This window comes from Tupaia chinensis, unplaced genomic scaffold (assembly GCF_000334495.1).
Source record: "Tupaia chinensis unplaced genomic scaffold, TupChi_1.0 Scaffold000259_1, whole genome shotgun sequence".
NCBI classification, from domain to species: Eukaryota; Metazoa; Chordata; class Mammalia; order Scandentia; family Tupaiidae; genus Tupaia; species Tupaia belangeri.
This window is the reverse complement of record NW_006159739.1, coordinates 836,007-849,705: the sequence shown is the minus strand read 5'-3', so window position 1 is coordinate 849,705 and position 13,699 is coordinate 836,007. Positions and strand designations below refer to the sequence as shown.

The 13,699-nt window shown below is 47.2% G+C and overlaps 1 protein-coding gene across 1 annotated transcript in view; it reads right to left on the bottom strand.

Moving 5' to 3' along the window:
* Positions 1-815: 815 nt before the first annotated feature.
* LRP8 (LDL receptor related protein 8) overlaps positions 816-13,699 on the bottom strand; it is a 95,329-nt gene continuing 82,445 nt past the window's right edge. Inside the window, exons 12-19 of the mRNA XM_014588127.2 lie at positions 13,297-13,415; positions 12,931-13,070; positions 11,061-11,202; positions 9,676-9,828; positions 8,380-8,604; positions 5,824-5,892; positions 2,214-2,386; positions 816-1,210 (exon numbers count right to left, since the gene is read on the bottom strand). Coding sequence (XP_014443613.1) covers positions 854-1,210; positions 2,214-2,386; positions 5,824-5,892; positions 8,380-8,604; positions 9,676-9,828; positions 11,061-11,202; positions 12,931-13,070; positions 13,297-13,415 — 1,378 coding nt within the window. The 3' untranslated portion in view covers positions 816-853. The remainder of the gene's footprint in view (positions 1,211-2,213; positions 2,387-5,823; positions 5,893-8,379; positions 8,605-9,675; positions 9,829-11,060; positions 11,203-12,930; positions 13,071-13,296; positions 13,416-13,699) is intronic.

Genomic DNA, 13,699 nt, shown 5'->3' with positions numbered 1-13,699 from the left:
TCCACTAACACAGATATTCAAGACTATCTTATTTTAGTCCAGCCACCCTCCGACTCTAAGACAAATCTTGAGGCCAAAGATAGGGCCCAGTAGTGATGAGAGCTACTGAGAAAGGGACAGAGGAAAGAACAGGTTGTTGAGAATACAGATTTGCAGAGCTTGAAGGTTATTCACCCCATGGAAAGAACATGTGCTTTTGTGTGCATACAGATTAGAGTTTAAATCCTGGTTCTGCCACTTCCTGGCTATGACCTTAAGAGCAAGTTATTCAATTTCTATGAGTCTCAGTTTCCTCACCTGCAAAACGGGGCTAAAACTATCAGCTTTGTAAGATTATTGTGAAGGTTAAACAAGAAAACATATATAAAACACTGAGGACAGCATCCAGCACATAGTAGGTGCTCACTACATGTTGATGTCTTTATTCTGTTTCTCTGCAGCAGCTTATTACTCAGGCCTTCAGCTCATTAGGACTAGCTTCCCTGAGTCATTTCCTTCTCCAGAAACAATGCTACTTCATAATTCACAAAGTAAAGTACTAGTGCTATCTCACCTGAACTCAGGAGGCAGATAGAATGTTATTCTTATTTTACAAATTAAAAGTGAAACAAGCAACTCATCCCAGGGCGGTGGAACCGGAGTCATCTTCTTACTCCAAGCTTGTAGCTTCTTCCCCTGTGCCCCCTCTGATCCGAAAAAATCAGCTAAGTAGCTGTTGGCTTGGATGGCCGAGGTGAAGGATCCTCCAGGCCATCTGCTCACCCTCCTCACTTACTCAGCTTCATTTCCCATGTCTCCCCTGCATGAAGCATTTGCTTCAGCAGCAATTCCGTCTGCCCTGTCCCACACTCGATCACTCTCTTCTACCTGCCATTTTCTTGGTCTGCGACTCACCCACATTTCCACTTTGCCCCAGCACCCAGCTTAAATTTGCAGCCTTCCAAGACCAGAAAGCCTTTTGGGATGCGCTGCACCTACCTGGGCTCATGCCCTCACTCACCAGCCCCTCAGACTCAGAGTGGCACTGCCCTACCTTGCACTTGACGACAGGCAGCTCGGAAAGAGGGTTCTTCGGGAGTTGGTGCAGCTGTGACCTTGGTTCCCCCGGCAAGACAAAAAGCTCCTTGAGGGCAGGGGTTGGGTCTTCCAGTTCTCTGGTCTCCCCAAGACAGGGCTCTGCCCACAGTGGGCGATCAAAGCTGCTGATTGCCTGACAGGGGGATGGACTGGATGACCTCTGAGGTCACACTCAGCCCCCTGACTGCATACAATGATACCTGCTCCAGCTACTTTTTGTCTTTGCTCCCCCAACAAGTCGTGCTCTGTGTGTGTCTAAGCCTTTGTATAAGTTTCGGTCTGGGATGCTATTTCCCTCCTCTACCTGGAAAACTGTTATTAATCTTTCAAGGACACAGTTCGTCTGTCACTTTCTCCATGAGGTATCCCCTCCCTGATTCCCCAGACAGAATGAATAGAGCTCTCTAACTGATATCTCCATAGCATTCATTTGACAGCTATTTGTTGGGTGCTAGCCATGCCATACTAGGCACCAGGAAACAAGTTAATGAGACAGTTCTGCCCTCAAGGATCTCATGATCTAATGGGGACACCACTAAGTAAAAGACAAGTGACTACAGTGTGACAGGTACGTGGTGGAGAGAGGCCCAGGGGACTATGAGAGAACAAAGAAAGTCAGGAAAGCCTCCTGGAAGAGGGGACTTCAGGGCCTCCACTATGGCTTTCAGCACCCAGATGCACAGCTTTATGTTAGCAACCCTGACTCCCTTACTAGGTCCCGGGGAGCAAGTATATTCCTTATTTACTTCGGAACACCTTATCTCTAATGCGGTGCATGGCAGGTAACTGGAATACAGTGTTTGTTGAGATGAATACATATGCATTAAAATGGCCACAGTTACTCTTCTAGGGCAAAGTGCCTGTAAACTTACTTAGCAGAAAAAAAGCCATTTGGCTCCTTTCCTGCCCGAAGAGCCTCTAAGCACAAGGTGGTCCTGATTCCCCACCCCCACCCCAAACCACCTGCCCCAGCACTTCTGTGTCCCCATGCTTGGTACATGGTAGGTTCTTGATAAATGTCTGATGAAGGAAGGGTGGATGGATGGATGCATGAATAGTAAAAAAGGAAGGAAGGAAGGAGCAAGGAAGGAAAGAAAGAAGGAAGGGTAGGAATTCTCTCAGCGAGGGATACTTACTGCAGGATAGACATGGCCAATCTGAGCAGTCCTCCCTATATGGAGCTCATCTTCGTCCTCTTCTTCTGTTGTTTTCCTGTACACTGGGTTGTCAAAATTCATACTCTTGGTGTTCTTCCGCTTCCAGTTTCTCCAGATCAGGTAGCCGCTCATGCACAGCAGGGCTATTACCGCTGCAGGAAGGGGCATGAAGGGACATGCTTAGCTGACCACCGCTACAACTTTCTCCCCTTGCTTGTTGGCTCTGCTTCTGCAAAGTTCTTATTTTTTCTTTTTCTTTTTTTTTGCTCACCAGAGAGACAGAGAGAGAGAGAGAGAAGTCACCCCCCCAGAGGGGAGGGGATGGCCACACCCCAACCCCTTCTCTTCCAGTCTCCTTGGGATTTTAGGCATGTACTTACTACATACATCCAGTGTGTTTTGCAAGCCTCCAGGTCCAGGATTTGAACCACACTGTTAGCCATGTGGGATCCAGCACCTTAACTACCATGCCACCTAGTGGCCCTTGTGAGTCCTTTTTCTGCTACTCAGAAGCCTTTCTCCAGTCTTTTCTTAACTTCATTAACTGTTCATCCTGTAAGATCCAGCTTAAATGGGAAGTTCTCCCCAACGAGGCAGTCCGTTGCTCCCTCATTTGTGCTCCCAGGGCACAGGATCGTACTTATCTATCTGTGCCCCCAACTAGACTGAATCCTTGGAGGGCAGGGACTGACTGATCTACCTCTAAGCCTAGTACTGAGCATCGAGGAGGTGCTCCGTAATGTGCAGAGTGAATGACTTTCGTCATACTGCTGCTGCTTCCCGGATTTTTCTCTAGAATTGGAGGGTATAGAGAAGGGCTCCATCAGAAAAGAAGCATCTCTGGAAGAGGACACGGCAGGGAAATACAGGCTCTATGCCAGAAAAAATGGACATATTAATGAATAAAGAGGAGGCTCTCTCCAGCAGAGCTGGGCAAAGACAAGGCAAGGAGCTTTGTTAAGGTATTAAGTGAGCATTCACGTGGAGGGCAGGCTGATACTACTGCATGTATAAAGCCGAAAGGCCTAAATATGGGAAAGGAATAAACCAAACCTTTATTATGAACAGCTATTTGTATGTTTAGAAAATCTTAGAGAAGCAGGTGGAAAACTATTAAAAATAATTTTAGTCCATTAAGAATCAACATAACAAATCAATAGCTTTTATTGATTTACTTACTTACTTATTAAAATTTGCCAGAGGGTGTATGTGCTCCCAAAGAAAGATGGGATATGGGGGGGGGAAGCAAGAAGGCATCTCCCATGGGGTATGGTCATGCTGCAGTCCCTTCTCCATTTCTTCCTCTTTTTGGGATTTTGGGCATGCATATACGAACTCTTGGCATGATTTTTAAGCCATCAGTCCAGAACTTAAAACTGTGCCGTCAGCCATATGGGATCTAGTCACCTTAACTACTAGGCCATGGACTGGCCCAATAGGTTTGTTTGTTTATTTATAGAATTATTTATTTAATTTTATTTATTCACTCATTTGCTTTTTTTTTTTTTATTCATTTATTTTAATTTGACCAGAGACAGAGAGAGAGAGAAAGCAAGCTGCCAAGTTTGAGACTTGAACCGTGGTCATGTGGGAGTGTCCAGCGCCTTAACCACTATACCACCCACTGGTCCCCTCAGTCGTTTATTTTTAATTTGACAGAGAGATAGAGAGACGGGAAGTGAGAAAGCAAGCCACCAGGTCTGGGACTCAAACCATGGTCAGACATGTGAGAGTGTCCTTTGCCCCAACCACCATGCCATCCAATGGTCCCCCAATAGGTTTATTTTTAATCAGCAACAATCAATTAGAAAATGAAATGGAATAAAAACATATTCATAATAGTCTAACAAAAAGAAACTTCTTAAAACATCTGGGATAATCTAACAAGAAATGTATAAGTTCCATGTTATCTCTAAAATTCTACTACAGTACATATAAATACTAAAATAGACGTGTCATGTTCTTGTACAATAAGCCTCAATATTTTAAAATATAAAATCCTTCCCAAGTAAATGTATACATCCAAAGCAAACTCAATAAAAAATCCATCGTAATTTTTCTAGAACTGATAAACTTTTTTTTTAACTTTTTTTAATTGAGAGAAATTTTGAATATAGAACATGTGCACTCACTGGAAAGACAGAGAAACAGAAAGTGAGAAATCACCCCTCCCAGGTGGGATGGCCATGCAATCCCTTCTCCATTCTCCTCTCTCTGTATTTTGGGCAGGCACACACACACCCAGCAAGAGTTTTATGCCGCTGGGTCCAGGACTCAAACTGCGGCCATCTACATGAGAGTCCAGCGATGTAACCAGTATGTCATCTGCTGGTCCTAACAAGCGTATTCTAAAGTTCATCTAGAAGAGGGACCAGCAGTTAGCGTAATGGCTATGTCGCTGGACTCCTACGTAGTCGACCATGGTTCGCGTCCCGGACCCGGTGGCTTAAAACTCATGCCGGGTGCGTGTGCGTGCATGCCCAAGATCCCGAGAGGAGAACGGAGGAGAAGGGATTGCGGCATGGCCATCCCCCCTGGGGGTTGATTTCTCGCTTTCTGTCTCTGTCTATCTGGCGAGCACACGTGCCCTATAGCAAAAACCTCTCCAAAAAAAAAAAAAAAAAGAGTTAAATAAAGTTCATCTAGAAGAGGAGAAAAATTTTAGGTAAAATAGCTAAGAATGGGCCAGCTGGTGGTGTGCTGGCTAAGATGCTGGATCCCACAGGGCTGACTTCGTAGTCTGAATCCCAGATCTGGCAGCTTGAAAAATCACACCTGGCACGTGTGCATGCATGCCCAAAATCCTGAGAAAAGAGTGGAGAAAGGATTACAGTGTGGCCATCCCCCCTGTGGAATGATTTTCCATTCTGTCTCTATTTATCTCTGTCCAGTAAGCACATGTATCCTATAGCTAAACTAAAAAAAAAAAAAAAAAGCTAAGAAAATGTGAGGTATACCAACAACAAATTGTGTTCCTAGGTTACAAGCATAGACAGATCATTGGTGGAAGAGAATAAACAGCCTAGAAGCAGATCGAAGTGAATATGGGTATGTAGTTTATATAAAGATGACAATTCAAGTTGGAGGAAAGTAATGGTTTTGGGGAAACTAGACAGGTTTGTAGGAAAAAAAGTTAAATCTCTGCTTTATACCATACACTAAAATGAATTCCAAATTTCCAAATAGCTGAATATCTAAATACTAAAAAACATTTTAAATAGAAAAAGAAAATATTGGGAGATATTCTAATAAACCGCAGTTCAAGTCCTGGACCTAGTGGCTTGCTTTCTCACGTTCTCTCTCTCACTCTGTCCCTCTCCGGTCAAATTAAAATAAATAATTAATAAAGTTAAATGAAATAATTCTTAAAAATAAAATCTTGGGGCCTCTTTCATGGCCTAGTAGTTAAAGGAGCTGGATCATCCAGGCAGTTTGAATCCTGGCCCCACTGGCTTGAAAAACACAAGGCACAGGGTTTGCATGCCCCAGGTCGTGATGGGATAGAGAAATAGAGAAGATACTGCTTGTACCGCATTGAGGGTGCCAGGTTCCCCACCCTTCCAGTGCTCTTCCCCAGGGCCACACTCACCGATGGGCACGACGATCCCAATGACTGCAGCAGTGACCGTTGAGCCCATCTTGCCATCTTCATTTCCGTCTGCAAAACACAAGCATTTGTGCAATGATGCTTCATCACTGTGAGCTCAAGCCCTTACTAGCCCGAGCAGTAAGAATTACCCAACTGCTTCTTGCCCTCATTTCAAAACAGTGATCCTGGCTTAAAATCCAGTCTATCCCACTCCTATCAAAGCTCCGACAGAGGTTACCTGCATTTCACAGGTGGGGAAACTGAGCCTAAGGGGTTTGAGGACTTGCAGATAAGTGGTGCAGTTAGGATTTGAACTCAAGACTCACAGGTCAAGGTCCATACCCTTCCCACAGCATCATGGTGGTAGGCGGCTAGAGGCTAAATATGGCAGGGTGAGCACTTGGGTCTTGGTGTTGCTGACTGACTCGGTCAACTGCTGCTCTGTCTCTATTGGTTTTGGTAGTCTGTGTGTCCATGGTTATTAAAATGGGACATAGTGGACCAGCAGGTGGCATGGTAGTTAAAGTGCTGGATCCCATATGGCCGACTCTGTGGTTTGAGTGACTTAACAATCACTCCAGGCACTTGTGCAGCATGCCTCATGTCCTGAGAAGAGAATGAAGGAGAAGGGACTGTGGCATAGCCATCCACCTGGGGTGGTTGGAGGGTGAGTTCTTACTTTCTCTCTGTCTTTTTCTGGAGAGTGCACATGCCCTATAGCAAAAACCTAAAAAAAAAAAAAAGAAAGAAAGAAAGAAAGAAAATAAGAAAAAGAAACAAACAAACAACAACAACAAAAATAGGACATAGTATAATGCAGTGGAATTAGAGCACAGGTTCCTGGGTCAACCTCCTGGCTTTGAGTCCGGGTTCTATACTCACTGTTATGTGACCTTGGACAGTAATCACATAACAGGTTATGTTCTATTTCTATCCTTAAAATGGAGTTAATGATACTATCTACCCCCTAAGAAGAGGTAAGGATTCAATGAGATAATTCATACCAATATTTGAGCATAGTACTTGGCATAGTCTTGCCTAGTTCGAAGAGGGCAGAAAGTGGGGTAAGTCTTGTTTGAAGCCTACATAAACAAGGTAGGGAGAAGCACATTTTAAACTGTAGAGTGCTTGGAAATGTACTTTATTTTTTCAAGTATGCTGTGCTACCTTCCTTACCGCTATAACTATCTTCATTATTACAGCTGCACAGCACTCTGGTTTAAAAAAAGCATCTTCCCCTTGGATCCTCATGACAGCCCCTGAGGTGTGAAGAGGGGCCATCATCTAGGTTTGCTCCCAGGGAAAAGATGACTGCCCCTTGGCAAGGGCCCACATCCCATCCTTTGTGTGTCTGATTTCCAAGTTACTCCAAGGGGACCTACTATTATGGGGAGGAAAGAACTACACTGCTTGCAACGTTTATTGTGAAGATGGGCCGGCCAGTGGCATGGTGATTAAGGCAGCTGGATCTCACATGGCTGACTCTGCAGTTTGAGTCCCAGATCTGGCAGCTTGAAAAACACACTAGGCGCTTGTGCGTGCGTGCCCTAAACTCAGAAGAAGAAATGGAAGAGAAGGGATTATGGTATGGTCATCACCCTTGGGGTGGGGTGGTGCTTTCTCACCACAAAGCCCCTTTTCCCCACAAGCACATATGCCCTCTAGCAAATTACAAAGAAAATGCCACTGTTCTCTTGCTCCAAGCCAGAATGGCAATATTAAAGCCAGGAACATGCTGAAGGCCATGCCGAGGGGCTGGCCAGAGGCTCTGCCCCTAGACAAGAGACGCTGGAATTCACGTTTCATCGGCCTCCCAGACTTCAGGGATAGTGCTCAACTGCACAAACAGCTTTGCTGACAAAACAGGCCCGATTAGAAAGGTGCAGTTGAGCTGCTTAGTTTCTAGGCCACCCATGAATGGGAAAAAATAAAAGAACTTAAAGATGGTTTTTCCTTTTAAATGAACTCCCCCTGGCAGCTAACTCAATTAAAAAGGTGTTTGCTGGTAATGAGACAGAACATTTCTAGCAGTGACAAATTACGACTCCCAGTGATTTAGTAAGTGACGAACTTAATTATTTTCATTCCAGGGTTGGGAAAGAGGTATGAGTTCCCCTCTGGGGAGCTTCCTGAGGCTGCTGGGAACTGAGATCAGGGCTTTCCAAACCCGAGAGCACCCGTCACACACGTTAGGCGCTCCTGGGAGACAGACGCACACGTACCCAGAGCAGCAGAGGCTGTGTGCACGCACACTTCCGTTTACGCTGCCTCGTCTGTCTCTCATCACAGTCTTATAAAAGCAGGTGGGGAAAGGGTTATGCTTATTTCCAGTTTGTAGGAGAGGAAACGGAGGCTCAGAGACAGGATGTAGCTTCCTCCAGGCCCTCTATAATTTAAGGGTGCCAAAGACCCCTACATCACAGGCTGGGATTCTACCTCCCTCTGCTTCCTCCTGGGTATACAGTACTCTGCTCGGGTATGCTCTTCTCTCCCCACCCTGGCCTCCCTGGCACCCCTCCCCCAGGTCAGGAAAGAACGTGCAGCTCATGTCCTTACAGTGCTGGGAGTGGTTGCTGGTTGCAGGCCTCTGGGTAGATGGGCTGAGGCTGGGAGCTCTGGGGACACTAGCTGAGCTGGAGACCGCAGTTGCCAAGCTTGGTGTCTCTGTGCTGTGGTTCTGGTAGGCGGGGCTGTGGATGGTGGTCCCAGGGGCTCTTGTGGTAGCAGCTACTGTCCTCATCATGGTAGAGGCTAACGTCGTAGTTGAGGTAGATTGAGGTGCTGGAGGGGAAGTATAGCAGAGGTCACTAGACAGAGAATTTTGTTGCTTTATTTGCCTAAGTTATTGCCCCTTACAAATTATACTTAGGAATCCATCTTCAAAGCCTGGCCCAAATGCCTCTTCTGTGAATCCTTCCCTTATCCTCTAGAATGGGCTATGATCTTTTCTTTAGCTGCATCCTGAGCACTTTGATTTGATAAAGATGAGTCATTAAAACAGGGTTAGGTGTGGGGAAGATGATTATGAAAGATGGGCTGGAGGGGAAAATCACAGAAATCTAGAAGGATTTTACAGTTATTGTTACACCATTGGATTTAAATTCTTACTCCACCTAAACACCCAAGATGAAGTCCTAAAGATGCAGCAGACTTATACTCAGATAAAAGGCCTGGGCCACACATACAGTTTACATGTCTGAAGTCTTAACTATTAGTCCCAATCATATTACAAAAGGGCTTCCATGCAGTGTGATAAGAAACAGGTAGGAAGAGTCTGCATATAAATAGAAACTGAAGCCGCGAAGCTCAAGAGTTCTCAACTTGAGGTTTTCGAGGAGTTCTAGGAACTCCCTACAACTGAATTAAAAATGTTTTACATCAGGATCAGCAGATGGCATAATGATTACGTTGCTGGACTCCCATGTAGTTGACCACGGTTTGAGTCCCAGACTCGGTGGCTTCAAACTAATGCTGGGGGTGTGTGTGTGCATGCCCAAGATCCCGAGGGGAGAAAGGACTGCAGCGTGGCCATCCCCTCTGTGGGCGATTTCTCGCTTTCTGTCTCTCTGTCTCTCTGGTGAGCACATGCACCCTATAGCACAAATCTCTCTTAAAAAATCTTTGGCATGCCTGTGCATTTTAATTTTTTTTCATAGAGAAGAGAAGAAAGACTGAGACGGACCCTGGGGACATAAGCATGTGAAGGTTAAAAGAAGAGGGCCCTGCAAAGGCAACAAGAAGTAGCCAGAGAAGATGGAAGAAAAGGAGGATATTGTGTTCCAGCAGCCGGGGGAGATTTCAGGATGGAGTCTGGCACTGCTGGGGGCTACCCATGTCAGAAGCTCTGCTTACCTCTGTAGCACCTCTTCATGTCTGGGCCCAGCCACATGGTGTCAGGACAGGCACACGTGTACTTGGGAGAGTGGCTGGAGGTCTGAGGAGCAGGAAGGCACAGGTACTCACAGCCTCCATTGGGTTGGGCACTCAGCTCGCAAGCATCTGCAGCTGATGGCAGAGAAAGAGGGAGACAGTTGGGGCCAGACAATGGGGCACGTCAGGTCTTCCTGCCTCCCCAGGATGAGGCCCCTCCCACTTGGCTTGTGCAAAAAGCTTTCCTCACTTTTTTTCTTTTAATGAGAAAGAGAGAGAGAAAGAGACAGAAACAGAGAGAGGGAAAGAAACAAGTGTTTTGACAGGGGCTGGTTATGTTGCGGTTCTCTGGGCCCAGTCTTACAGTTAGCTATAACAGAATTGCAGGCCTATGCTACCATGATCAGCCTGTGTAGGCTGGTCTGAGACCTGAACCGGGGTCTCCCATGTGGTCCTAGCCTCATGCAGTGGTTCCCTATGGCTTGTGCCACTGTGGCTGGCCCTCCCCACCACTTTTACTGGGCACCATCCAGCACTGTGCCTGGTGTTTCTGACTGCATACATTCATTTAATCCTTACAACAATTCTGAGAGGTGGATATTATGTCCCAGATTGACAGATAAAGATACCGAGGCTCAAAGAGAACTAATTGGCTGAAGCTATACCTGCAGGAATTTGAGAGAGAATTTGAACTGAGGTCTGTTGGACTCTGAGCCCCACGTGTTCTTCCCAGGTCACATGCCATCTCTCTCTCTCTTTCTCTCTCTCTCTCATTTAAATTTCTAGATCTAGATTCAAGTACCAATCTCATCTTCTTATCCTCCTTTGCTTTCCCACCTCCACCCTGGCAGCCAACATCTCAGTAATGATTAGGACTGGTTTATCTAAGTGGTAGGTGAGGGTCCAGCCTAGTTGTAGAATACTAGCTGACTTACAATATGGGCCTAGGATTATTAGCTTATAAACTGCAAAATGGGTACAAACAGCCAACAGGAAGCAATATGCCAGAGCAGAAGGAGCTGTGGAATCAGACAGACCCAAGTTTCCGTTTAGCTCTGCCATCTGCCAAGATTGTTTTACCTCTCCGAGCTTCTGTACTCTCAACTGTTAAATGAGAAGAGAAAGGCCTAGCCTTTGCAGGATTGGCAAAAATAGGACATTTAGATACTTATGTATACTCAGTGTTATTTCACAAAGAGCTTGAAGCAAAATGAGACAAAATATGGGATGACAAAGCACTCTACCAGCAAAAGGATTGCTGTTGTCATTCTTGGGGGTGCTGAGTTGTGACATAAACACAAACACAACCTGCGTAGAGGGAACGGACACAGCAGGGGACCTGGGACCTGGGACCAGGAAAGGCTCACCTTTTGGCTGCTTCAGCTCATGGAAGATGACAATGTCATGTGGGTTATTGAGATTCTCAGCCAGGATGGAGATTTCCAGGCCATTGAGCCGATTTGCACTGAAAATGGCCTCATTCTCCAGGTCTGTCCAGAAAACCTTGTCCTGCGGGGTACAGATGCAGAGAATGAGAGGCCCCGAGTCTGAACCCATGACCTTGGGCTGAGGGCTCAGCTCTGAGCAATCGCCCTGGCATCTTCCCTGAGTTATCCTGTCTGCAGATTCATGTAGAGTGCCTGGCCTTCGCTCTGTGGGGGTCCTTCTCCTGGTTCCTTGTCAGAGAGGATTATTTGGAGATCCTGTGCTTTGGCCTGAAGGTCACAAAGCTACTCAGTAACGTGGGCTAGGTCTGTTTCCTGCAGTCCAGCAGAGAGCCAAGGTCAGGCCTCTGTAGTTATTACCATTCCTGGGGCCTAGGACCAAGATGGTAGGGGATGCGAGAGCTCCTGAGGGTTGTTCCCTGCAGGGCCTCCCGCAGCCCCTACAGCCTCTGTACACTGTGTGTGTGTATGTGTGTGTGTGCACACATGCGCACACACGTGTGTGTCTCCATATCATTAGTCCAAACAGGCCCAGCCATGCATCTATAGGCAAACCTACATTTACAACCATGCTTTCTCATACACAGATCTAGACACATAGCCAGACGCTCATCTGCACATTCGTACATACGTAAGCACTTGTCCGATCGTGGCAAACGTATTCACACATGCAAGCTCCAGGAGGTATAGGAATGAACACCTTTCCCCTGATGCATGTCTATCCACACATGCACTACACATACTACACATGCACATGCCACAGGTATGCACAAGCACATATACATGTGTCCAGACACACCTGTCTTTTGAAGCAAGGCTGGTTTGGTGGAACTTTGCCCACAATTTCAAAGCAGTGCTGAGTGAGGTTGTGCCAAGTCTACTGCCAGCGCCCACCACAGACCACTGTCCCCGCCTCCCTCCCTTTGGTGGCAGTTAGTCTGGGGAAGAGGTGGGTGTGTGACCTTGGTTGGTTCTGGCTTCCTGATTCCCCCAGGAGAAAGGCTGTTAGGCTCAGAACACAAGAGGGTATTAACTCCTCACCTTTTGGGAGCTTCTTGAGGCCTGGAATAGTGTCTGATTCACTTTTATGGCCCCAGGGTTCAGCAAAGGTCAGTACAAGTGTGCTGAATTGGGGACCAGCAGATGACATAGTGGTTGGACTCCCACATGGCCAAGCATGGTTTGTCCCAGACCCAGAGGCTTGAATCTCACACCAGGTGCATATGCACGTGTGCCCAAAATCCCAAGGGGAGAACGGAGAGGGGACTGCGGCATAGCCACCCTCTCTGGGGGATGATTTCTCACTTTCTCTCTTTTTGTTTCTGTCTCTCCAGTGAGCACACACATCCTATAGCAAAAAAACAAACAAACAAAAGCACTCTGTCTTAAAAAAAAAAGTGTGCTGAACTGAAGAGCATCTCTCGGGCCGTTTCCTGCAGTAAATGACTTTAAGGAAATGAAATTCCTCTTCCCTTCCTCCCTGCACTGGGTTCCTCCGGTCCATGTGGTGTGGTGCTGGGCGTGAGGGTACAGCGGAAACACACAAGTCTGGAAACTCACCCATGACAAGTGCCCTGAGAGAGGGGTCTCGGGAAGAGCCCGGGAGAGGCTGCCAGGCAGGCAGCGGGCTGCGGAGCCTCGGTATGCAGGCGGCTCAGACTGGACAGCCAAGTCACTTGGCTCCCCCGTCCCCTTGTTTCCATCTGGACAAGTCTCAGAGTCGTCCTCTCTGAACAAGCCTTTTCTAGGCTTTAGCCTCCCAGTGGAGCCTGCCTTCTGTCACGGGGCTCACCTCAAACACAGCGATCCCAAAAGGGTGGCTCAGGAAGTCAGTGGAAAAAATCAGCATCTTCCTGTTCCCTCCACTGAAGTCAATGCTGGACAGCTGGTGCAGCTTGGAGTCCACCCAGTACAGGCGCTGGTTCAGCAAATCTTGGGGAGGGAGAAGGAAAGAGAGGAGCGGTCGAGTCATAAACCTGGGACCCCGGCCCTGGACACCTTTTCCTCTGTACCCCCTCTCTGTCTACATTTCCAGGTCTCAGACTGAGGGCAGTCGTCAGGGAACAAAGGCACCAGCACCATGAAAGGACCCACGAGACGCTTGGTGTCGGGATCAGGCGCTAGGACAGGCTTCCACTCCAGGGGAGGCAGGGCTCACCCAGTGTGATTCCGTTGGGCCATTCAATGTTGTCTGACACCAGTGTTTGCCGGTCCACACCATTGAGCCCCGACTTCTCGATCTTGGCCTGGTACCCCCAATCGGACCAATACATAAACCTGGAAGACAGAAAAACTCAATTTGGCTTCTTATAAGGGACATGACTGGGGTGGTCAGCGCTACAAGGGATCAAACGACCCACTGAACAGTGAGCATCATGCTTCACGGGGGCTGGAAAGACCTCAGGAATCCTTTGGAACCCTCAGGGCCTAGAATCAGCAAGTTCTTTAACCTTTGCCTCATTTGAGAACCCAGGAACGCCTGTACTCCCCAGGAGCTCTTCCTGTTAGCAGCAGGTGAGCCGGTCGCCCTGCCCCCGTTTCTAGCAGCTGTAACTAGTGTC